Source organism: Diadema setosum, chromosome 7, assembly GCF_964275005.1.
Source record: "Diadema setosum chromosome 7, eeDiaSeto1, whole genome shotgun sequence".
NCBI classification, from domain to species: domain Eukaryota; kingdom Metazoa; phylum Echinodermata; class Echinoidea; order Diadematoida; family Diadematidae; genus Diadema; species Diadema setosum.
Genome location: NC_092691.1, coordinates 20,743,714 through 20,771,254, shown reverse-complemented (window position 1 = coordinate 20,771,254; position 27,541 = coordinate 20,743,714). Strand labels below are relative to the sequence as shown.

At 40.2% G+C, this 27,541-nt stretch overlaps 1 protein-coding gene across 1 annotated transcript; it reads left to right on the top strand.

The window, feature by feature from the left end:
- The first annotated feature begins 542 nt into the window (after window positions 1-542).
- On the top strand, window positions 543-22,789 carry LOC140230983 (uncharacterized). The gene is made up of 12 exons (XM_072311129.1): window positions 543-597; window positions 2,047-2,697; window positions 4,281-4,505; window positions 5,489-5,632; window positions 6,408-6,623; window positions 8,368-8,836; window positions 9,444-9,552; window positions 14,922-15,075; window positions 16,202-16,361; window positions 16,676-16,883; window positions 17,320-17,419; window positions 18,451-22,789. Exons 1-12 carry the CDS (start codon window positions 547-549, stop codon window positions 19,366-19,368), a joined length of 3,405 nt encoding a protein of 1,134 aa, XP_072167230.1. The 5' UTR covers window positions 543-546; the 3' UTR covers window positions 19,369-22,789.
- The last annotated feature ends 4,752 nt before the right edge of the window (window positions 22,790-27,541 follow it).

Genomic DNA, 27,541 nt, shown 5'->3' with positions numbered 1-27,541 from the left:
CATTCAAATTCATTCCGTTGTAGTTTTGATTTTGTTTGCCTGTTTGGTGCTGCCACTTTTTTGTGTCTCATTGATATTATTATTGTTATTATTTTTTATTGAACGCAGTTCAATTAATCGCCATGATTGAGACCTTATGTATACAATAACGTAACGATCGGTAAATCTATCTCACTACGATAATCTCTATTCCATCGCTCAGCGTCCGCGATCGGCACTACGTTTCGTAGAATAGCGCCAGCTTGTGTTGACAGTCTCCACAAGCATGTAGCATACATAGAGCTCTCACAGCCCTATGGCCAATGGTAGCATACAATCAAATCCAGATCCATGACTTATCGGATCCGTTGTGTGCGCGCGGTATGCAGTGTCCGCATGCGAACGATGGACGAACAAGAAGCCGCGCGAAATACAGCTTCTATGCAATCTCCGTACCTTGTTCGTGTGTGTGTGGCGGACGTACATTGTATGTATAACAAGAAGCTCTACCGTGCGTGCTACAGAGTGGGGGTCGCGTAGAGAGGTAAAAGGTGAGCCGAAGCCAAAATGGATGAATCTGAAGAAGGCGAAGGCGCGGGAAAAGAGACAAGTTTGGAGGTACGTTGAGGCATACACATATAAAATCTATGCACAACAGTTTGAATGAAGGAATGTGAATAAGGTATAGGTTATCATGTTTGATGGAGTATGCTAGTTTCTGATCAATACATGTGTTGTAAATTCTATCGTTTATCAAGGAGTTCACTAGCACCAAAGTTAATAGGTGGGACTGGCTTGTTTGATTGCTGGTGTCTGATGTCGTGACTGTATCATGCTGGGATTCTTTCAGTTCAGCATGGACTAGGCTAAGAGTAAGACTAAGAGCATGTTTGTCTTACTCTTCAGTGAACATTGCAATAAAGAAATACAGTTCAGTGATTTAGGGGCCATGCACTGATATGACCTTTCCAATGACACTTGTTGATGTTTTGTGAGACGACGAATGCAGTGCAGTGACTGATGTGATAATGCCCATGGGTGATTTCAAGTTCGGTGCTAGTGCTAGTGCTAGTGCTAGCCCCCAAATAACAGCACTAAATCGAGCTCCAACACCGATGGTCAGATTAACGAGGCGATACCGATCAAAATTATCGATCACCAGCACTAGGTGTTGGAATCACAGCACCGCAAGCTCCGCGGGTATTGCGCGACGAAAGAAGTGATGGCGCGTGATTACAGTCAAATATTAAAAGATGTAGCCAAAACTGCTTAGTTTAAGACACATAGTGAGGAAGACAGATTAAAACGCCACAAATTTCATCCATTCCCCAAAATACAACTATCTTAATTTTGCTCTCAGGCGCAGATTTATATAGCCATGTCTGGAGTGTTCGTGTATGTTATATGGGCAACCACTGCATTAGCATAGACTTTGCATGTAAAACGTGCATCCAGTGAATACGAGTCTCGCACGGCAACGCTAACACCAGCACCGAACTTGAAATGAAGAAAATGATAATCCCTAGGGGCTAGTGTTGGTCAATGGGGAAAAAGCACGTAAATCGCTAACACAAACGGCGAAGCTTGGTTCAGCAGACGACATTCAACACCGAGCCCAGCACCAACTACCGGAAATACGTCATAATTTTTGAGGTCAACTCCCAACACCGACGTGATTTCAAGTTCGGTTTTATCGCCGGTGCTAGTGCTGAGATAGCACTAGCCCTAGCACTAGCACCGAACTTGAAATCACCCATTGATATCTTTAAGACTTTATCCCACATCCCTGGGGCCCTGTGTGATGAGTTGTTACGTGTTCTCTCCAGAGCTCCTGCTGGAAGTTGGAGTTTGTTACTTTTTTTTTACTGGCATCCATACCTCTGCTTTTTACTATTCCACACTTTGATTCTAACAGATGAACTAAATTTAAGTATGAACGTACCTTATCATGTTTTTGTTTTGTTTTGTTTTTGTTTTTTGCTGAATGACTGATGAATTTATGTCTCATATTATGATAATTTTCAGTGAATCATTAACTCACGATTTTTTTGTGTGTGTCATGCTCAGTGTAAAGATGTAACAGACGAGGAGGAAGAAAGAGGCAGAGGAGGGGAGAATGATCCACCAATTATTGGTGATGAATGTGTTGAACTGGACAAGGCTAATGATGGGCAAGCCAGTACCCCTGCTGACCAGAATAAAGCTGGTGACAATGTCGACAATGAATGTGATGTTGCTCCAGAACAGTGCTCAAAGACAGGGAATGATGAAAAGGATTCTGGTGGAAGGGAAGTAAATGATACTAATGGGAGTGCCAAAGGATGGAGGGAAGAACAGAGTGGGTTTGCATCGGCAGCAGACGTTGAGTCTCATCAAGAGGTGGGTGAGGAGAAGATGGAACAGGAGGGAAAAGATGCTGATGTGCCACCAGAGCAGTCACGCGGTAGATGCGGAATAGTGCCGGAGGAGGAGATCAGGGATACAGAGCCAGCCCCTGAGGAAGCACAAGCTAGAGAGAGTGGAGAGCCAGAAAGGATGGAGGATGCCCCGGCACAAAGCCCACCGCAAGACGAGCCCAGCGTCGACCAGATAGCCCTCCCTGACGTGACAACACTGGATGGTGCAAGGCAGAAGATTAGTGAGCTGAAAGAGCAGCTGGAGGGAGAGAAGACCTTACGGCGAGATCTGGAGAAGGCAAACTCTGCCCTCACACAGCAGGTAGGCAATCTTGCCATTCTAATGACAGCTTGAGGGGAAATTTTCACTTTTGTAACTAGAAAAGCACTCCGAGAGCGCAGACCTCCGCCAAGCAGTTACTTTCCACTAATGATCTTGCTCTTCCACAGAGATAAGTGATTTTCACCCACTGAAAAATCGCCCGATTTCCCAATATAGAAGCCTTTGTTACGTCATAAACCCTCAGATGCGCGGCGCGCCTCTCCCCATCAGAAACTAAAGCACACATTTTAGTGCGCGCATGCAAACCTCAAATACGCGCAGCCTGAACTCCCAAGTTCATTGACCCTACCTGCCAAAATATCGAAATCCTTCATAAATTCTCCAAAAATTCTCGGATCACTACCAAAAGTTAATCGTTTGTTACTCGTGTCATTCTCAACCTTTCCTGCAAGTTTCATCTCAATCCGTTAACTACTTTTGCACACGGACAAACGAACGAACAAACAAACCAACGGTAATGAAAACATAACCTCCTCCCTTGGCGGAGGTAATGAAAGCAAGGCCATCTAGAACTTTATTATTTTTGTTTTTGTAATTGTCGTTGTTTTGTAGTAGTTGTAGTAGTGGTGGTGGTGGTGGTAGTAGTGGTGGTCTTGGAAGTGGTAGTAGTAGTAGTAGTAGTGGATGTGGTTGTAGTTGTACTTAGTTGTATCATCATCATCACCATGATTATCATAATTATAGTTATTGTAACTTCTGTCATCATCATTACTATTTTTGGTGTCAGTTGTTTCTGAACTATATTTGGTATCCTTATGAAAATTATGTTATATTGGATGGCAATGAATCATCATGGGATACCAGGAATATTGTATGACTGCGTGAATTGGAGATACTGTATACGCCGAATATTTCGCGAGGTTTTTATTTTCGCGAATTTCGCGAGTCAGTTGCTACTCGCAAAATTAAAAACACGCGAAAATATTGACTCTAATGCCGATATGAATGCGACGTACGCGTATACATTTCTCCGTTCAGTACAGGACTCCACGATCGCGAATTTAACCACTCGCGAAATTGTCAGGAAGTCCCGATTCGCGAAAATTTAGACTTGCGAAATATATGGTGTATACAGTAAGTGCAATGTTGGCCCTAACAAGTGCAATATTCCTTGATATTCTATGAATTAAAGCCAGCCAATATGACTATTATTATCTGTAATCATTATCTAGAAAAGGCAAAAACTTAAGAAAAAAAAACACACAAAAACCCCCCAAAAGTACTGTACTTCTACTAGACTTTGAAGTCGACTCTGCACTGAAAAAGGAGTGATGTGTGTAGCAAGGTGTTTGTGCGCTTGTGGTATGTAACAGAGTTTGCTCACTTAGAAGGCCCTACAGTAGCAAGCGTTCGCGTGCTGGGCAAGTGCTCGACCTACAGATGAGACAGAATATGGTGTATCATTGCATGGACACTGACAATGGTAGCCTATGGGAATTAATATATTTGCCTATGCATTTCATTCAATACGCTCTCGTTTTGCTCATGAATACATGTTTTTAATGCGCCACTGAAACATCACGGATAGATAATATTATTTGATATTGTGATATTCACTTCAGGTGGACAAACTGCACCAGGAAGTGCACAACCTCCGGCGAGCAGGTATGGTTGCCATAGAAACGCAAGAGATTGGCATCCAGACAGAACCAGAGTGCATCCACATCCAGGATGAGCAAGCTTCCAATCAGGCGGAGGTCTACCAGGTTGGAGAGAGTTCAAATGCTACCAATCAACCATCATCATCGTCAGGCACAAGGGACTGGGCAACCAGAGGTAGTGCACAGGTAAAGGCTATGACTTTGAACAAGCTTCAAGTGTGAGACAGTGCTTGGGAAAAATTGTGCCATGCAAAATTGTCCATTGTAGGATGAACGAGAAAAGTTGGAGGTGTAGGTTTGTTTCATGTTATCAGTAGGTATGCAATTGAGGGTATCGCCAATGTGTAGGTGCCGTGTGCAGAGCAGCATTTTAGATGCATTATGGGATAGCTCATGGGACAAACTTGCCCCGGTTTTGGCTGCACATGCACTTTCATCACGCTCTGTCTTTAAAGAGGTACTTTTTGTTGAAGATTTCTTTGCTTTCCATCATGTGACCAGCACATTGAAGCCTTGCAGTAGTGAACCATGACTCTAGTGACCGCAAATCAGTAAAGCTTAGACACTTTCAACTCTTTTAAGCTGAATTATAGCCAAGAAAACAAGGGCTAACAACGGAAAAGCAGATAAAGAACTCCACTGAATCGTATGGGAACTGTGACTCGCGTGAGACAACCGGAAGTGAACAAGGGACTGAGGAATCCCACAGTGCACTGTGACAGAACTCTTCAGCGTGCGCAGGAGTTTTTCACATCATTGGCGATAGCGAGAATTAAATTCTTATGAGCAAGCAAGCATGTGGCGGACAGCTTTCAAGTCCCCTCACTGGACTAGGCAGTGATGATAATGTGGCGTGCCTAGGGCCAGCTGCTACCACTGCTGTCTGGTGGATTCAAACAGGTATCTCAAGATGTGAAGTCTCTGGTGTTTTCTTCTGAGCCTCTACAGAGATTGCTGCTGTCATTGGCATTAGAAATAATGGGGCTCCTGTAAAGCAAAAATGTGTATACTGCTGTTTTAACAACAAATGTCATTCACTAGTGTTCAGTGTTTAGCATACCCAAGGTACAACAAGAACTTGTATTTTTGTGTTGAGTAATTGAATGCAACCTTCATGCATTGTAGACCCTTTTGTATTCTTCATTTTTGTGTACTTTTCTCACCTACAGGGGCATTCATCATCTTCATCATCTAGGTCAATAGCAGACAGTGTGCGTGCCACAGCGGAGGCTGCCCTTGCTCACTCTGGAGTAGTTTTAGATGAAGCCAGTGGAATGTACTACGACTACAACTCTGGCTACTACTATGACCCTGTAGGTTGCAGCGTGCTGTTCTTTGCATTTTTAAAAAAAAAAAGATCTTGAACTATACACCCAGTCATTACTGTGATTCTTCAGTAGGTCTATAGTCATAATCATAGTATATGGCAGATGTGTATCACCTGGTTGTGATCTGTACCATAAGTGTGATACAGGCTATTCCTGTTATTACAACGTCCTCAAGACTGGCAGTTTTATTTCGTTGTATCAAATTTTCGTTATAGCCAAACAATAATGTATACAAAGATATGTAGATGATCATTTTGGAACTTGAATTTTTACTTCGTTGCAATAAAATTTTCGTTGTAACTGTGAACGTTATGACAGGAATAGACTGTATAAGATATATTTCACCTCTAGTTTCCTTCATGATTGAGCCAGTTGGTAGCTTTGTTTGACAGTAAGGTCATGTAGAGTAGCGCAGTGGAAAATAGTTTTTGTGAGATCAGCTGGAGCCCTACAGTTGTCAAAGAACATTTATGTGACCGTTCAGTACGCGTGATTACCTAATGAATAAGGTAGTAGTAGAAAAAAAAAAGATTAGGCAATGAAATCAGTGATTTGCTCAGTCTACCCAGTTCTTGCTCTTCCTTCCATTGGTAAACTCGTAGATTTTATCAGGTTTTCCAAAATGTTGTCTTCTATCTTAAGAATTTGTATCTTGTCAGGATTCATACTTTTCCACAGGATCATCTGTTGTAGTTGAGAATATTGCGTATGAATGTTCTCAGTTTCAAACCCTCTCTATCTCTCTGTGCTGTTTCCGCAGAACAATCATCTCTACTATGACCCTGCCCGAGGGATCTACTACTACTATGACGAGCAGTCCCAGTCTTACCAGTTTCACTCCAGGGTCGAGATGCCTGAAGTCGTTGTGGGCCGGTCGGGGACCCAGAGGAACCACGTGGGCGGCGGCCGGAGGGACAGGGACAGACATAGAGGGGAACGGTCAAGGAGAAAAAACCGTGACCAGAACAGAGAGGATGTGAGTTATGCAGCAAGATTTGTTATTTTGTTGTAGTTGGTGGTGGTGATTTCGTATCGAAATGCTTTGCTAGGTGTTTGAATAGACAGTGCCTTTAATGTTGCTGGGGCGACAAGACCTCATATCTACAAAATGTCAAATAATCAGGAGAGCAAAAAGACATGGCATCCAAAGCACTGCATTGAATAGGATAGTCTTTCTTTTCACATGCTGTGATGGCTTCATTTTGGGAGTAAGACAGTAGGATTTGGACAGGGCATCACTTAACTGATTACCTGACCAGTAATCTGAAAAAGTGATTTTCACCAAAATACACGGTCTTGTCACCCCAGTGATGTTATGTATTAGGACCACTGCGATGTGTGTCTCCTAGTTTGAAGATTTGAGCACACTGTTTGCGTCATATACATCAGATGTGAAATCTTTCAACTAAATTCATCAAATAGTGCAATACTAAATATCAAGTATTGCAAGAGACAACTTTTTCTGTGGTAATTTGATGTGTATGTGTGTCTCTCTGTCTTTTTGCATCATTAATTTCTACACTTGTTAACTTAAGTTATTTCAACCCCACGAAGACAAAGGAAATAAATTGTTGCAGATCTGTAGTCAATTTTTTATTTGCTGTTGCTTGGGCTTCCAAACACAGTATGGGATAGTCAGGATTCCAGACTTGCTATGCCACAGTAGTTGTTGTGCCAAAAAGTAACTCATCAATATGCATTTGTTTAGGATCTTCTCTGGTTTCACTTGGCCTGCAAGATCATAACCATGAATTGCCATGAAGTATGAAATTGTATCTTTGCATTTTGGACTTCAGGAAGTGAATAGAAAAAACTTCAGAAAGGAAAGCTAGTTTGAAAGAATAAATGGAAACAAGTTCTCTGCTTTTGCTACAATTCTACGACATATGTATCTACTACCGTTAAACACTCTTCTTTTAAAAAAAAAAAAAAGGAAGAAGACGAAGAAAGAAAGAAATTACAAAGCAAACCAAAACATCAGAAAATGAGCAGAGAGCTAAAGGTATCTGGCATCTTACAACTGTGTGGTCTCTTGCATTCTCATTCTGCAGGAGGGGCAACTTATTGCTGGCATAACAAGTCTGTCTCTAAATGAGTCTTCGGGGTGGGGCACACAGTCAAACATTTTACCAGGAGTCTACTCCTACCATCCAAGCCCCCAGATTACAGGTACTTTCAGTTATTTGATGCGCAAAGTAATGGGCCAGTCTTTGCATGTGCAGAAGATGTAATGTGAACTTTTGCAATTGTGAGTGTCAACATTGAGCAGAAGTACAGCAAAATATGTGATGTGTCTGTAAGGTGTTCAGACTTTGAATTCTACCCCCCCCCCCCCATGGCATTATACCTGTAGCATGTGACAGATTGGTCCATTACTTGCAAGTCATGTGACCTTACATTTTAAATTGTTTCTCATCCTTTGAATTATCTTCACCATTTCTCCCCTTCCCCCATCCTCCTGTCTGATCCTGAAATCCATGTGTCTTTCTTTATTCTTGAACTCTATCTGAGGTATCCTTCCCCTAATTTCTTCTTTGCCTGCATCCTCCTGTTCTCTGTTGCTCTCCCTTTCTCTTATTTCCCAATTTCAATTTCCACCGTGCCATATTTCTGTGGATATTCTATGGCAATCATCTGCTTAATGCATCCAAACAACCGCCTGCAAATTACCTGTACCTGTGTTGGCACTGCATTGGAACCATGTGGACATATCAAAGCAGCACTCTGCAACCAATGAAAGGCAGTCAACTTCGGCAGATGCAACCTGCGAGGTCATCGACATAACCAGCCCCACAGAGGACTATCCTGAGAACGGAAATGACGTTGGCAGCCAGCCCCAGGAAGGTGAAGAGAGGGGGGACGGGCACGATGTCGTGGAGATCGTCGACGAGGATGACCCGGCCAGGCACCACCGCCGCCGACGAAGGAGGAAGTCCTCATCGAGCAGGAAGCGGAAGAAGGTGGCAGGGGAGGAGGAGAGGAGAGCCGATGGGGAAGAACTGCCCGACGTCATTGTCCTTGACTCTGACGAGTCCGAGATGGAGGAGGGGGAACTTTCAGAGAGCTCCTCCGAGAGTCGGTCGTCAAGTCGAATGGACTCTGGCGAAGATGGGGAGGAGGGGTGGTCAGACGATAGTGAGGAATCCATGGTCATTGGTGACGATGAGGATGATGTCCAGAGCGTTGAAGGTTTGTCTGATGAAGTGCAACCAGCTGGGAATAGAAGAGTTTTGTTGTTGTTGTTGTTTGTTCGTTTTTTCCCGGGTTACAGGGTTGATGCCTCAACTTACATTACTTGCTAAATTCTGCTTACCAACTGCTCTGAAGGTCTAATTAGTATAGTAGTAAGACAAGTTTTGTTGCTATTTCTTTGAGGAGGATGTAATATTTGTTGCCTTTTGTACATTCTTTCTGTGATAGAGGTGTCAAAATGTAAGTGTGCATTTATGTGTGTGCGTGCGTGTGTGTGTGTGTGTGTGTGTGTGTGTGTGTTTGTGTGTATGTATCACAGTAGTTATTTGTTGTAGGGCATTGGGTACTCATGTACCTGTGCTGGATAAGTTTTAGCATCTAGCTTGTGTAGATTTCTTATGTTTGTTTATAATATCTAGCAACAAATTTGTTAAATGCAGTTCAAATGTGTGTCAAAACGACTTTCTTCTTATGCAGAGGAAGAGAGAGAAAGAGGATTATAATTTGTCTATGTCTGCAATGTCTTTGGTGTGTTAACATTTTGGTCGTCATCCTGTGTTCACTATCATCAGCATGACTTCCTGTTGTTTGTTTCATTACACAGCAACGAAGGTCGATTATCCCCCCTGCATTAGGATGATAGTGGTTCGATCCGAGTCTATGAAGCTTGGATCATTGGCTGTGGTCACATGCACCGGAGGTTCCATTGGCAGGTAAGGGGAACATATTACTTCACACGAATGAGAACTCTGAAAATGTGTGTGCTGTGCAGCTACTAATGAAGTTTTTATAGATCTGTCCAACTCTTTACCTGAATAGCACATGTTAACTATTACACTTAAATAAGTCATTATGCCTCTGCCAACGTAGTGGCCGGAGGCATTATGTTTTCGGGTCGTCCGTCCGTCCCGTTTTGTTTTTGTCGATATCTCAAGAACCGTGTGGTGGTTTTACATCAAACTTGGTATGAGGGTATATCCTGGGGGGATAATACTTTATTTGGATTTTAGGGTCACGGGGTCAAAGGTCAAAGGTCACAGGTTATTTTGTGAAAAAAAAGTTGAAAATTCATGTTTTTCTCCATATCTCGCAAATGGTTCAAGGTATCTTCATGGAACTTAGTATATATGCTTGTTCCAATGGGCAGTGATTATCTAGGGAAGTTGGGGGGTCATGGTTCAAAGGTCAGGGGGTCAAAGGTCAAGGTCACTTCCTCAAAATATCACTACTTTCCTTATATTTATGCAGTGCCTGAAGTTTGTTTTTTTTTTAAACTTGATGTATACATGGATTACCCAATATATATTCTGTCGGAAGTTTCTTGCCAAAAGGTCAAAGGTCAAGTGAAAGTGCTGAATTTCACTTTCACCTCCATATCTCAAAAGTAACTCAAGGTATCATCATGAAACTTACATATTTATGCATGTTCAAGCTAACAGTGATTCTCTTTGGAACTGTGAGGTCAAAGGTCAAAGGCCAGGTTTAGATAATGCTATTTTCCCATTTGATGCTGAAATTATACCTTTTCTCAATACCTTGAAAATTACTCAATGCATAAACTTATAAATGGGTCAAAAGTCAAGTAAAAATAATTAGTTCCCCAAATACCTGCACTCTGACATTTTAATCATTCATCCAGTTGAACCTAGTTCTAGGAAAGTGAACATTCAGCACATTTGTGTCAAACCTGTCATTTTAATATTTTGCCAATTGTGTGAAACTGTCATCACACATTGTCAAGACATTGTACTATAGACCTATTAGGAGAACCATGCATTATGGCGGAGGCATATCAGTCGCCGTAGCGATATATCTAGTTAAACTATGAATTAGGATTATTAAATATGTTAATAGCAGGGCTGCACACTAACCCATTTTTTCTGCCGGTCCGACATGTCTCTGTCGGACCGGAAGATGCCCCATTTTACCATTTTTTACCGGTCCGAACAGAAAACTTACCGGTCAACAACGGCAACCTAAAAAAAACATTAAATTACTTGCAAACTTATTTTCTTGTTTTTATGGACGTACCCCCCCCCCCATGTACATTTTACTGATTAATGTCTTTTTAAACTTGAATTATTTATTGCACAAGAAATAAAAAAAAATGAGAAAAAAAATAGAATGTTTGTTCGTGAATTACAGTGTAAAATGATAATGAAAAAAAAAATCAGATTGTATCATGCGTTTGTGACTTTTTCTAAACATCGGCGCACGAACTTGCTGCATAATCGTGATTTAATGAATTATTTTAGCTGTGATATTTTCTGATGCACGAGCTACAAGGGGTTCTTTATTTTTCTTTCGACACTCTCTTCGCATTTGTGCATGCGTTCTGAAAGGTACACGACATGCAGGGCCGAATTCGCAATCCTCTTTGCGCCCATTTCTACTTCAAATATCAGCGGGATTGTGACGATTTCATGAATTACTTCGGCTGTAACATTTTATGATGCACGCGCCAAAAGGGGTGAAAATGTGTCCTTTATTTTTTTTTTGCCGATATAAACTCTTCGAATTTCGTAAGTGCGTTCTTAAAAGATGTACCACACGGCCGAATTCATGATACTTTTTGCGCCTATTTTTACCTCAAATATCAGCGGGATTGTGACGATTTCATGAATTACTTCGGCTGTAATCTTTTATGATTCATGCGCCAAAAGGGGTTGAAAATGTGTCCTTTATTTTTTCCCGATAAACTCTTCGAATTTCGTAAGTGCGTTCTTAACAGATGTTCCACACCGCCGAATTCATGATACTTTTTGCGCCTATATTTCTACCTCATATATCAGCGGGATTGTGACGATTTCATGAATTACTTCGGCTGTAATCTTTTATGATTCACGCGCCAAAAGGGGTTGAAAATGTGTCCTTTTATTTTTTCCCGATAAACTCTTCGAATTTCGTAAGTGCGTTCTTAAAAGATGTTCAACACCGCCGAATTCATGATACTTTTTGCGCCTATTTCTACCTCAAACAAATTATCAGCGGAATTGTGGCAATTTCATGAATTATTTCGGGTGTAACTTTTTGTGATCTCATGCACGCACCAGCTAAAATGGTTGAAAATGCGTTCTTTATTTTTCTCCCCACAATCTCTTCGCATTCCGTACATAAAGATATACGACACGGCCGAATTCACGATCCTTTTTGCGCTTATTTCTACCTCAAATATCAGCGGGATTGCGATGATTTCATGAATAACTTCGGCTGTATTCTTTCATGATGAACGCGCCAAAAGGGGTTGAAAATGTGTCCTTTATTTTTTCCCGATAAACTCTTCGAATTTCGTAAGTGCGTTCTTAAAAGATGTATGTGTACCACACAGCCGAATTCATGATACTTTTTGCGCCTATTTCTACCTCAAATATCAGCGGGATTGTGACGATTTCATGAATTATTTCGGCTGTAATCTTTTATGATTCACGCGCCAAAAGGGGTTGAAAATGTGTCCTTTTATCTTCTCCCGATAAACTCTTCGAATTCGTAAGTGCGTTCTTAAAAGATGTTCCACACCGCCGAATTCATGATACTTTTTGCGCCTATTTCTACCTCAAATATCAGCGGAATTGTGACGATTTCATGAATTACTTCGGGTGTAATCTTTTGTGATCCACGCACCAGCTAGAATGGTTGAAAATGCGTTCTTTATTTTTCTCCCCATAATCTCTTCGCGTTTCGTATGCATAAAGGTATACGACACGGCCGAATTCACGATCCTTTTTGCGTCTATTTCTACCTCAGATATCAGCGGGATTGCGATGATTTCATGAATTACTTCGGCTGTAATCTTTTATGATGAACGCGCCAATATGGGTTGAAAATGTGTCCTTTATTTTTTTCTCTTCGCATTTCGTAAATGCGTTCTTAAAAGATATACGCCACGACCAAAAATCATAATTCTTTTTGCGCCTATTGTCTCCTCAAACTTCAACGGGATTGCGATGATTTTATGAATTATTATTCGGCTATAATCTTTATGATGCACGCGCCAAAACGGGTTGAAAATGTGTCCTGTATTTTTCTCCCAATAATCTCTTCACATATTATCGTATACATGCGTTCTTAAAAGGTAGGCCTATACGACACGGCCGAATTCACGGTCCTTTTAGCGCCTATTTCTACATCAAATATCAGCGGGATTGCGATATTTCATTAATTATTTCGGCTGTAATCTTTTGTGATACACGCGACAGAAGGGTTGAAAATAAGTTCTTTATTTTTCTCCCGATAATCTCTTCACATTTGTGAATGCGTTTTCAAAATTATACACTGCACGCAGGGCCGAATTCGAGATTCTTTTGCGCCTATTATTGTTTACTCAAATTTCAACGGGATTGCGATAATTTCATGAATTACTCTTTGGCTGTAATCTATATGATGCAAGCGCCAAAAGGGGTTGAAAATGTGTACATTATCTTTATCCCGCTAATCTCCTACCATTTAGTACATGCGTTGTTAAAAGGTATACGACACGGCCGAATTCACGATCCTTTTTGCGTCTATTTCTACCTCAAATATCAGCGGGATTGTGGCGAATTCATGAATTACTTCGGATGTAATCTTTTGTAATGCACGCACCAGAAGGGGTGTGTCCTTTATTTTTCTCCCGATAATCTCGTTGCATTTGTGCATGCGTTTTTGATAACTGACACGGCATGCAGGACTGGATTCAAGATCTTTTTTGCGCCTATTTATTTCCTCAAATTTCAACGGGTTTGCGTTGATTTCATGAATTGTTATTCGGCTGTAATCTTTTATGATGCACGCACCAAATTAATATGTCCTTATTTTTTTTTCTCCTCTATAATCTCTTCGCATTTCGTACTTGTATGAGCTTTTGAAAGGTGTACGACGCGGCCGAATTCATGATCCTTTTTGGGACGATTTCTACCTGAAATATGTAAGCGGGACTGCGATGATTTCATGATTTTTTTTTCTCCCTTGTATTATCTCTTTACATTTTTTTTAAGGGCCGATTTCGTGATCCTTTTCGCGCCTATCTTCATTATGAGACCATTCTAAACGAATGAAAATATTCATTTACTGTATCGCTGAATATAGAATATGTTTTTACTTTTTCTAAAAATCGGCACAAGTAAAATAGTTCTAACATGTCAACTGCCACGCAGCTGCGAAGCCGGGATCGGATCGATCTTGCGTTAAAAAAAAAAAAAAAAAAAAAAAAAAATCATGAGTAAAATGACCCAGAAATGCGTGCGCTTCTATCAATGCTTCTTGTCTGGCATGACCGCCGATCGCAAGCAAACGAACAAACAAAACGGGATCGGGGAAACAATCCATGCATTTCAACAGTTACATTGTACCGTACATCCTTTGCATGTATTGCATAGCATGGCAGTGCGTGAGCAGCGCCAATGCGCAAGCGAGCGCGAATAAACTGGTCGACTGCTAGTGCTGAAAACTAATATACAATTGTATGTTTACTTTACAATTGCACCGGTAGACATATTCGAAAACTTTCGTAAAACGTGTTGAACAATGCGATATTTTGCATTCTGTTTCTCCCTGATCGGGGCTGATCTTTTTCTTTCTACTGACCCCGCCAATGCTTTTTTTTTTACTGGTCATGTCGGACCGGTAACTTGTGGATTTCCTGAAAAGTTACCGGTCCGACAGTGACTTTTGCCGGTCTTGACCGTCGGACCGGCGCCAGTGTGCAGCCCTGTAATAGTATTCATTCAAAAGAAATTGTGTGTATGATATTATTCTGTGTTTGAAAGCTAGTGAATGGGGCCATCTGTATTTAACCATTGAATTGTCAAATTTAAATCAAATCCAATACTCTCTGCAGAAGGTGACTACTGGCATCAAGTTATGGAAACATAATAGCAATCTATTTTCATTGTGATAAAAACAGCTGAAAGAAATAAAGCACTTGCAATTGTATAACACTTGTCTTCACATTAACCTCTCTGTAAATATGTGGGGTTTTTTTTTTGTGTATGTGTGTGTGTGTCGAATGGATCATTGTAAAGCATGTAGGAAACATCAATTTGTTTGTAACATGCTATTCTTATTCGTGTTCCTGTTCCTGTTCCCGTTCTGGTTCCTCTATCAGGGAAGGATCAAATCACATCCTGCTCGTGCCGGAGCTTGGGGTGAGCAAGACACACGCACAGATCGCCTACGACAAGGAGAAAGGGTTCTACACCATCACCGACCTGGGCAGTCAGAATGGCACAGTGCTGAATGGAGTGCCTCTCACTCAAAAGGTATCGTAGATGACCAATGGTCCATCTGGAAAATGTCAGCACTGAACAAACAAACAAACAAACAGACAAACAAACAAACAAAAGTTTCACAGTGATTACAGTTGTAGATTGAGCTTCTTGAAAAAAAAGAAAGAAAAAAAGATGTCCTGAGTAAATAGACATTGGTACAGGTTTTTTTTTAAGTCATGTGGGATATTTTTGGTGCAGTGAGCAAAGTGAAACTGAGAATGAACACAACAGTGATACAACTATTTACCAACCAGGTCATTGCAGAATGATTGTGAAGAACTGATATATTCATATTGCATTGTGTCATTTACTCTTGGAGAAAAAAAAAAGAAAGAAAAAGAAGAGTAATAGCCTTGTGAAATATTTTTTTTTCTTTGTGAGTATTTTTTTGAAGGTTGTGTCATTCTTCAACTTGGGTACCTTCCTTATACAGATCTTTGTGCGTGTACGGGGTAGGAAACTGTTCCACTAAATCTCTCAACTTTCAAAATGTGAGAGTCATCATTAAACCTCTGTGGAAATGCCTCGCTCCGCATTAAATTTTTTTCTCCCGTTTTGACATTTGAATTAGAAATGCAGTGTGCATGTGTGTTTGTCACTCACCGATGCTATGATTCTATGAAAGTAGTAATGACAAGGGAATGTGATGTGGTATGCTTGCAGATAGAAGTATATTTGATCAAACTGCATTTGTATGGACAATGATATGGCTAGGGTCGTGATCTTCTTCTTTCCGGTTAGCTTCTTTGTCATGGACTCATGAAGTGTTAGGCAGGTGGTGAATATGCATTTGTGTGTGTGTGTGTGTGTACTGAGTGCAAGATAGTGGAGTAGAACAACTTTTATGAATCTCACATGAACAAAAAAAAAAAAATGTCATGGGAATAGAACCTTCATAAATATGAAATGGCTCACAGTTTTTGTTGGTCATAGTCTGAATTTGTGAAACTTTGATGTAGGCATTGCCAGTTTGCTGATGTGTGTACATTTTTTATTACTGGCACAAATATACTTGCATCATACATTTCTGCAGCATAAAGAAGCATTTGTTGAGAAAGTCATGAGCAAATGTTTGTCTTTTTGCACTCTTCTCTACCTGACAAACCTTTGCCTTTAGTCGCGTGTGAAGAGTGACCCCCAGCCCCTTTCCCACAAAGACTACCTGACCTTTGGCACTACCACCCTTCGGATCCACATTCACCGCGGCAGTGAGACATGTGATGAGTGTGAACCGGGCCAGGTGCAAGCCATGATTAGACAACAGCAGTCATTGGAAGGTAAACACCCCTGTTCACATGTGAAACTTTAAAGTTGGCAAATGTAATGGACATTTTTCACTGCCAAATGCTTACTTCTTGAAGTCATATGGCGTTAAGAAATATTTCTTTCAACAACTTCTAAAGAGATGGTGTTGTGTGACCCTGAAATTTGGAAGATGTGTCGGTATATCACTGAGACATTTTAATTTGTTTTTCTTTCTGTGATAAAGGCGAAGGCATAAAAGATTACGTACCAGTAAAGCAAAGTGTAAAATTAGCACAGATTCTTTTGCAGTTGCTTTACTCATCCATATTATGTGATCACATTTCAGCTACTTCCGCGGGACTGGGAGACAAAGAACAGCAGCGGCGGCGTGAGCTGCGCAAGCTGAAGAAAAAGTACATGCTGGCTGGCGGTGGAGGAACGAGGGACCTCCACCGAACTAACGCAGAGTACAAGGACCGGGCAGAGGAGAGGCGCGTCACCGTCGGCAGCGACAACCCATACCAACCTGACGACCTGCCAGCATCGGTTAACAGGTGTGGAAGGAGAGATAATCATTACATTTGAATAACCAGACTTCATCATCTACTTGTACTATCGTTGTCCTAAATGTTGGGCTTGTATCATTTCATGAGGACACAAAGCATAAGGGGAGAAAGAACATTTTGAGTACTGATATTTTGTGCTGAGATGCACACAATGTTAGTTGACTTACAGGCTGCTTGTGTGGCAGCATCTGGCTGAAAAGGATGGTGATGATGGTTTGGAAGAGAAGTATGATGATGAACATTAGAGTGACAATGAAGATGTTAGCAAGCTTGAAACATTAGCATCACAGATCTAACGCGCAATAATGATGTTGACCATGAAAACAGTGATTACAGTGTTTAGTAGTGAAGATGTGTGATGGTGATTTCTATGGCTATCTTGATTTGATTTTTGGTTATTTTGTTTGCATGTTTCTTCACACAGAGCTATATCTGACACCAATATGGGCCACAAGATGCTGAAAAAGATGGGATGGAAAGAAGGGGATTCTCTAGGCACTGGTGACTCAGGGATCAAGGAACCGGTATGTCTAGAATACAAAGATTATTCCCATTGGTTATTCACTTTATTTTGCTGCCTTGTTTTTTGCCTTTGGGCAGAAGAAAAACATGGCCTTGAAGATCCGGTAAAAGGGGTGGGGGGGAGATGGGACACATGGGCAGCCCCATGGGATTGATCTTCATTCGCAGCCCATCAGGGTACATTCGAAAACCATGAATAGCACCCATAAGCAAATGTGCATCAAGTGTACATTCATTGGTAACGGTCATTTCCAGTTGAGATTCTGTGTGTGTACTAATGAAGAGATCAGTGAGAAAGCTGTGTACAATTCATTACAAGGATTCTTGAATATATCTGAGCCAGGCTGCCCTTCTCACTCCACAGTATCCCCATGCTACTGGGCCTTTAAGATCAGTGCCTGATCCTTTCTTTGATTCTGAGCAAGAAATCAGAAGGCATGAGGCACTTGTTTATTTGTTGATCGGCAAAGAATTCACAGTTGGCTGTGTAGACATTTGGTAATGATAAGATACAAGATATGATGATGGACATATGCTCGTCTCATAACTGCTCACACCCCGATGTATAACTTCCAAAGCTGTAATGTTTTCTATCATTTGGTTTATCCTTCCATAAACTTCTGTAAACTTTGCTTTCATGTAAACTGGCACAGGTTTTACATTGTAGTGATCTTACATGAGGCTTATTGTGTTGCAATGGAGAAACATGGGCTTAAGAAAGCACTACTGATATGCAGTCAGTCTGTCTGATAACACTTGCTCTTTCTAAACAAGCAATGTTTGATAATGTTTGATATGACAGACTTAATCCATTTATACCTCAATAAACTCTTCAAGTGAAATGGAAATGCAGTGTAAGAGGCATCTTGCAGGCTTACACTGAGTGCCAGAGACTTAGATTAACACTCAGGAACGAAGGTTGATTTTAGCAATGTTTGTTCTGTAGGGGAATTATCTGAAAATTAGCGGGATGCATAGACCATAGTAATTGCTTCAAGGCTAAAAGACTCTTTTTGCGTTTTTGTTCATCCAGATACAAGTATTCCTGCATGGCAAGAAGGCTGGCCTTGGTGCCGGTGGACTCAAATCCATGGACAGTATGGAGGTGCTGGGAAGGAGGAACAGTGAAAACTGGGACTTTGCTAGAGACCGCTTCCGACAGCTGGACCAAGGGACCAGCCGTCAGGTTGGCCGACCCCAGCCCATGAGGTGGGTCAAAGGTCGAATTCAGAGTGCTGACGATCAGCAGAAGAATGAAGATGGTTCCAGAAAGGATGGGGGAATGCCAGTTGAGGTGGTGGGCACGGATGGTGCTGGAGCTCATCCTCAGAGGAACGCAAGAGAAAACTCTGATGGCACAGCTGGTGAAAAGGATGATGAAATCCTTGAGAAGGATAGAAGCTGCACAGCGGAAAGTAGTGTGAAGCAAGGGTCTGCCAGTGACAAGAGTGAAACTTTGCAGGGACCCATCCTTGTGGTGCCATCAGTGGCATGCGTCTCAAAGGATGGGGTGTCATCCGCTCAAGATAGGGTTGCTAATATGGAGGGAGGGGATGTTGCAAGCACCGCTGGGCAGGTGGCAGGGGACGAACAGATGCAGGCATCTCAGAGGAAAGACCATGATGTCTCCAAGCCAGCTTGCGGACAGGGTCCAGCGTTGGCTGGAGATGGTCAGAGTTCTTCCGATCACCAGGGCAAAGTGCAGAATCTTGTGGAGGCTCCTGTGGAGCGCGAAGCGGCCAAGAAGCCCATCAAGTTTGTCATTCCGCCCAGACTGAGCCCCAAGCCCGGCGGTGGCAAGACCCCACTTACCGCCTCAGCCCCGCCCGCCCCTCGCCCCGCCCCCTCCCCAGAGAGTAACGGGGAGGGGTCATCCACGAGGCGAACCCGGCAATCAAGGAGGAGGACCAAAGATAGAACTGAGAAGATTGACATGTTCGAAAATGGCTGATTGATACTACAGAGGGAATGATATGACAAGTTCAATCATCTCATAATCATTCTCAGTAAGGAAATGATGAAGTGACATTTTGGAAAAGATAACATATCATTTCTTAAGAGGGTCAAATCCCAAAATTTACTCACTTATTTCAATCAAACTTTATCATGAAAATTTTGGGAAATATGTGTCTCCAGAAAAGTTTGATGGACGTTTTGCTCTGTACGCAACAACAACTAATGGAGAAAGGCTTATTGTAACAGTCAATGCTGCAGTTACATCAACTTGTGAGAGCCCCTTGTAGGGCCACTGTTTACAACAAGAGGAAATTTTAGCCACCCCAGGGCCTTTGCTGCATCTTAAGCCATCAAGCTTTGGGAGAATTTGCTACAGATAAATGTCATATTGGCATCAAATCTGGGCCAGTTGACTTCACCCCATAGAAAGTGAAACTATTGAAATATGCGCAATCAAACAGAAATTTACAAAAATGTGCCATTTGAAAAAGAGATAGAAATTGTGATCTTCAGTTTAGCAGTGAGAAGGATTTTGGTAATTCTGCAATAAAAACAAACAACTATACATGAACAACAAAGGACTTGTATGAAAGAGAGTTTACTCCACCTTATCAAACACTAGCAAGGAATATTTGTAATTTTAAGCAAAAGACTGAAATAGCACCAAACCCGAGGCAAGTTGTTCCTGGGATTTGATTGGTCAAATTAGTTTGTGGGTAGTAGTGTGGTAGCAGTAAAAGTATGTACACGAGTCTTTACGTACAGATTATAACTTACAGATCGGTTACCTCAGATCATGTACATATTGTATTCAAAAGAGTTGCAGAAAACAATCGGGTACAATTCACAAGATTTTAACATAGAAATGTCAGTCACAAGTCCTGTGGAATGAGTTCATGCTTCTGTATGAGGCATGAATAATATTGATCATTGACATTTTAAGATCATCCTGTAGTGGCAATGTAAAGTCAGAGCGTAGTTTATTAAAGTAAAGCCAGAATATATTTTGATAGACACTGTCCTAATTTCCTGCTGAATTATACCTGATGCAATGAATGTGAATTCTTGTAGAGATTAAGCTGGATATGGTGTTGGACCAAACTAAAGAAATTTGTGGAATTCTTATATTTGTTAATATAAGTATGAGCGTGTTGGACAACTCATCACGAGTCAGCTTTGTGAGTACAGCATTACTATACTGACTTGGATGCAAAACTTGGGTGTGTAGGCAACTTGTGTACATTAAATACTATTGACATGCACATGTTATACATCTGCTTTAACTCTTTATGTGCCATGGTGGAAACTCCTTGTGTACCACATTATTCTAAGACATTAACATAGTCATGCTTTGAGAAAACATTCTGTTTCTATGATTTATGTAACTTCTGTAGATTTCTGTAGTAAAACTGGACATGTAGTGAGCAAAGTTGTAGAGAAAATGCCAAGCTTTGCTTTGATGTAAATTGTATGACAAATCTATGATTGCTTTTCTTTCAAATGACCCATAGCTACATTACTGTAAAGGCATGACTTTTGCACACAAAACAGTGACAGAACTTTGAATTTACACTCAAATCCAGTAGGGAATACCGCTTGATAGGCAATCACCACATAAAATGCGAGCTATATGTGAGAGGAACGGAATCACAAGAAACGCTTTCTTTGAACTATGGCATTTAGTGATTTATTAATCGGTTTGAGCGGGTTCGTGTGTTTGAGCAGAATATGCGAAGTTGGCACACCATCGACTGTGTCGGACGTGCGAACGTGGCACATAAAGAGTTAAGGTAATTGTATTAGGGGACAAGGCAACTGATATTTTTGCATGATCTCTCTGGACAAATCAGTCTTTAAGATTGCTTAAAATGACAAGAAGACCCAGACCAAAAGAAGGAGGAAAAAGAGGAAGAGAAAATTGTTTGAGAGACTTTGCACCTTTAACCCTAACTTGGAGGCCTTGGAGGCCCCCCCCCCCCCCCCGACATTCCGCGCCATGTTGTATCGGCATCGCTAAAAGCTATCGCCGCAATGCTTTACAACTTTTTCTTTCGAGTCTCCCACAACTTTTGACACCAAATTTGTGACACCCGGGCATGCGGTTCCAAAGTTACACATAAATATGTACGTGCATGTCAGACCAAAAATTGCTCAAAAATGTGAATTCTTGTACAATTTCAACGCAAACTGTGCTTACAGTCAAATGTCATAAAAGCATGATTATTTTGGGTTTTAATCGATTAAAATCAATTGATAGCACGTTTTCATGTTTGGAACAATGAGGGATACAAATTTCACCGAAAAAACTATGAAAAACAAAAAAGTCGAAAAAACAAAGAAATACATAAGAAATTCAAAAAGCAATAAAATACTTCCACGAAGTTTTTCTGATGGCACAATATTTTTCATTCACATTTACTGAGGACACTAAAAAGAATAAATTACACAAAGAATTTGCCTGTTTTGAGCTTTATTTAATGATTTATAGCAAAAAGTCTGATATTCATGCATTATTATGCATAATGCATGAATTAACATAATTTAGCATAAATGGTAATTTTTTGTAAAGTCCACTTTATAGTTTTTTAGATTACATCACAGGCAGTGTGCGTGCTAATTAACGTAGCGATCGCGCGGTCGACGGCTAAGATCTGGAGGGGGGACCTCTATCATCTACCGAAAAAAGCTCGGCGTTGTAGCATGGGGATTCATGGTTGGTCCCATTGAATCAATCATCATTTGCTGCCCACTAGGGGCATATTTGAGAACCACAATAGCACCCAGCAGTGAATATGTGCATCAAAGTGTATGCTCATTGGTAACAGTCAACTCCAGTCGAGAGTCTGTGGCTGTGTGTGTACATAGTAGAGATCAGTAATAAAGCTGTACACGATTTGTTACGGGGATTCTTGAATATATCCGAGTTGAGCCACCCATCACACTCTATAGTATCCCGTCGGTACTGAGTCTTTTTACACAAAAAGTGCCCAATTCTACTTGATATGACCGTGAAATTTGAACGTAGTATACAGTAGAGTTTACCAAGAGAAATGCCAAGCTAGCCAGTTTCTAATTAATTGCAATGAGTGTAACATTCCGTAATGTCCCCCTGATCCATTCTCAGAGTCAACACATTTTTTGTGTGATGGTAATTGAATACTTTTTAGCGTGCAAGATTGTGTACCCAGGAGACACTTTACATGACATTGATAGAAAGAATCGTTGATAATGTGCAGTGCATTGTTACTTGGTGGATTTTCAATGGGGTTTGTATATACTGTGCTGTTGAATGTAGCAACTGGATGGAATTTCCTAATTTGTGCGCAATGATTGTGAATGTAATAATTTTGTAAGAGTTCTGCTTTGAATGTGAAGATACGACAGAAATATTTGTAATAAAGTTGTCAGTTTTTCCATGACCTTTGATGAAGGTGCGTGATGCTTTTGATAATGCATAGATGACCCCTGTGCCATGGATATGACTGTGTTACTGTATAATCCTAGAAGTCAATGGCCCAAGGGCACCTCCAACACAATTCAAACCAGAGAAAAGATGAAATGCATGTGTGAACATAGATTTTCTCTTTAACCACAAGATGCAACCACTAAGACAGTACTTTTACCAGTCATCATACACACACAAGCCAACACATAACAGCAAGTAGAGACTGACACGATCAACTTGATGAAACATTTGAACACATATGAATGAAATTTATTACTTCCTCCATCGTAAAATCACTACCGCAATGTTATACACAACTTCCAGAAAACAAAAATCTTTTGAAGCAAACAAAATATACATTATGCAGACTCTGTGTCTGACTCTCAATTCATTTCTAGTAACCAAAATATTGATTAATACATTCATGTTCCCCACATGTAATTTCTTGCCCAATGAACAGAAATTATGAGCATTACAGGCAGTAGTCCCCCTTTGCCACTTTGTTCACAGGTATCACTTGGAAACATGACCTTTGTACTTGGCTTTCACAAAAGAGCTCATCTGGTAGCCACTTGATGGACAGTATGTAATGATTGTTGCATGCAATGCTGTTTACAGAAGGTGAGTTTTGCAGTCAAAAGACTCGAGCATTGTAACCATCAAAGACATCAGGGCCCCATTTCACACAATAGGATAACAACTCTTGCTGGAATGGCAACTTCCCATAGGAACAACCAATCAGGAAGCTGGATTCTTGTCATTACCATGACAATTGTGATTCCGGCAGAAGTTGCAGCTATCATATCCACTTTTCTTTTTCTTTTCTTTTTTTTTATGAAATGGGGCCCAGCTCTGCTTCTGACTGCCATGCCATACTGTATTCTCTTTGAGCAAACTTAGTACATGTATTTTGGAAGAAGAAAGTGTGTGTGTGTGTGTGTATGTGTGTGTGTGTGTGTGTGCATGTGTGTGTATGTGTGTGTGTCTGTGATTAAGATTAGTGTGTAGTTGTCTGTTGGCTTAATTAAGTGAGGACATAACTGCTGTCTACACTATCCACAGCAGCCAAGGGGTTACCATTATTACAAATATGTACCAAGCAATAACAGGATGTGATCGTAAGTTGCTTTCACACAATATGTGCTGGGAAAATGCGCCTGGTCGAGGGCTCAAATTCATGGACTACTGCCTATAATGTTTACAATAGCATCATATTTGTGATGTTTTTCTTTTCTGCATAAGGACTAGCAGATAACCTGGCATCAGTTGATTTTTAAACTGAGAGAAGGAGTCATCTTCAAGGGACAACCTACATAATAATGAAAACCTTGCCAGGTTCACTTGTTGATGAGAAAATTCGGCTTCAGTATTACCAAACAACATGCAAGCCCTACCTTATCAGCAGGGCAAAATAAGTAGACCTGATAATGCTAGCACACTATATATTTGGTAAAGCATCAAAACAGACCCTAAGGGGGTATCCTTTTCATGAAACATTATTTCAACTAAACTGGATGCAGTTTTGCGGTAAAACTTATGATTTCCCCGAATAATTACAAAGAATGAGAACCAAAAAAATTCATCCTTTCAAAAGAATTCAATCTATTGCTTCTCTGCTACCAATATTTCTATATTACATACATTTCATTCTTCACATCTTTCACATGGAACATGTGAAATTGTGGCTCACTGTACAATCAGAATATATTCCAATCTGTTTACATTTATTATAAACATCCTGTTAATGCCAAAACAAAGCACTAGATACAAACTACGACGATCCCCAGCAAGAGATCTTGGCAATGACATAAATCACGATACACAAAGACTTCCACCTACGGCATGGAGCCATAAAGATCAAAAAGTTGGTATCCATAGCAATGGACTCAAACATAATGAACTCAACTTTACTACATCATACCCAGTGACATTCTTTGGTGATATATCCATGCTTGAATCCCCAAAACCTATGAAGTGATTCTTATGACGGACAAGCAAATATGTACTAAGAGACAAGTGCTATGTATTCAATTTGCCATATTGATAAATACAGATTACTGTAAATTCATTGTAGAAAGTATTTCAACAGCAATTCAACTATTCTCCGTCTGACAACTATACCATTTCCTTGACATTTTCTACTTCGGTATCCATACACTGAAAAAGTGGAAATTTTTGCACAAATAATTTTTTTCGCATTTGGCCTGGTAAGATGAATTTTGCTTGTTTTTAATTTTGAGGAATCAAAACAAGAAGTAGCATTACATACAAGCAAAAAAAAAGTGCTTTATTTTCGCGCAAGTTTTATCTCCCGCAAAATGTTCAAAAGTTTCCGTATTGCAAAACTTTCCAACTTTGCAGTATATTCAAACACATTTCTTCATACCGAAGCAAAGCAATTGGCCACATATCTTCTTCACAATGTTTTCCAGGTTTATCTTTTTTTGTCCTCTCGATTCTTTTACAATATGAACATGAAGTTATTTATAATGTGTACTACTGTAAAAGTGGAAATTTTTGCGCAATTAACTTTTTCATGCTGAGTAAGATGAAATTTGTGGACGGTCACAGCAATTGAGTGGGTACCTGGTACTTCAAACAGATCATTGCTGCCACGGCAGTTAAAGGATTTGGCAGCACATACTACAGTAAAAAGGTAACTGGTCCACATTACAATAGCAAATTCACTCACCCTACAGGACCAGCAATCTGAAGAAAACTACAGATGAAAAAAAAAAAAAAAATTAGCAGAAAAATGTGCCCATCTTTATCTTCTGCACTAGTTTCATATGCCACGACACATGCTAAAACTTTCACACCACGAAAATTTCCACTTTTATAGTATCACGTGGCATATAACTCATTAATGAGAGGTTGTGTACACACCACTTGTCTCCTTATTTAGGAGCTTTAGATTTTTATGACGGGCAGACATTCAGAGGAAATGCAATGATCCTATGGGGGCCACCATACTTTACTTTGCATAAGCTGCATCCTTGCTCTAAAGCTACTCTGCAACGTGACGCAGGGAGAGAGGAGAACAGCCAATGCAGTCATGGAGTTAAACGTCTGTGTCACAAATCTAAAGCTGCCCACTGTATCCAGTAAAAGACAAAACAACACCTTGCATTCACTTTATTTCCATCTGACATACATGTAAAGTCAGTGTATATTAAAATCCTCTTTCACTAAAATTGCAGTGTCCTCCTTATTTCTTTCGTCATTTTTTTACCACACTCTCTTTTCTAAACATCCAAAGTCCACTGAGTTTGACTGAATCTCACCCATGCATACACACCTAAGGTAAAGGTAGTATTTTTCTTCCATGTATAACAGAAGATTTAATTCTAATGGCAATTGATGACTACATATTCAATGAAATCATTTAGAATTGTAACATATGATGGCTGTATGAACAGTGGCAGACATTTCTTAAAGACAACAACAAATATACATCTTGCCAGACACTCTGAAACATGGAACACCAAATGTCCAAAAATAGAGATCCAATTTGCACATTACTTCTCATTGGTATATTCCATTCATTCAGTTGGGACATACAAACATATGACATATAATTGCTTTTTTTTTTCTAAGTCCATTTCTTTTCATAATGTTTGTTTTCGTTTTGTTTTTGACCAGAAAATAACTCTTTTCCTGGTTACAGATTTGTTCTTCTGTAAAATTTTCAGTAATAAATACTATGTACAGAGAGTCAAATGAAAACACAAAATAAAGCAACAACAAAAAAAAAAAAGGAAAACAAAACTCAGTATTCATCATTTTTCACTACAGCTGACAATGGGTCTGGTGTATGAGTAATATGAGGTATGTATTTACAGATACTTATTGCAGCTATGAGTCCTTAAAAAAATAAATAACACCAACTCCTCCGATCCTACCTCACAAGCTACTTTACACACAGTGGTATATATGACATTTATTCATCTCTCAATGGCTTCCGATTAATTGACAGTCAAAAGAACTGCCTATTTATACCTCAATATGTATGCATTATGTCACAGAATTTGTCTCCTTTTTATTTTTTAAATTTCAAAATGGTCCTTTGTCTCACCAGGACACATAAAATACCAATATAAGAGCTCTCAGAGTAGAACTTTACCCAAAAAAAGCACAGAGGGCGACACTGTACTACATTAGATACCAATAAGAAGAGAGCTCTTGGAGTAAAAACACAGAAATCTCACGCTAAAAGAAATGAGGGCTACAGCAGATCATTTCTTTTATTATAAAATTGCTACACATCAATGCACACTCTACCTCTCATCTTATCTTTTGATTGTTTAGATAGGAATCAGCAGTCATACAAATTGCTTACATACATACTCTGTGCAAAATGATTAAAAAATGAAAGATGCAAAATAGTGCAACACGTAACACATTCTCACAAGACAGAAAAATTCATTTTGTGGATAGCAAGAATCAAGTGCACACATCATTTTTTTTTATATGACAGGTAGGATACACTTTGGGAGCACAATGTACATGTTATAATGCATGTCAAGGACACACACACGTTTAACCTTGTCTCATGCAGCTACATCATTCTAAGATGAGAAAATGCTACAGCATGATTTTTTTTTTCTCCTGCACCTACACAATGCAACAGAAATGCTAACAAAATCCTTGACACATTTTTACAAGATGGCGCCTTTTTTTTCTTCCTTCGTCTGGAACAAAGACACACCCTACACACTTCGCA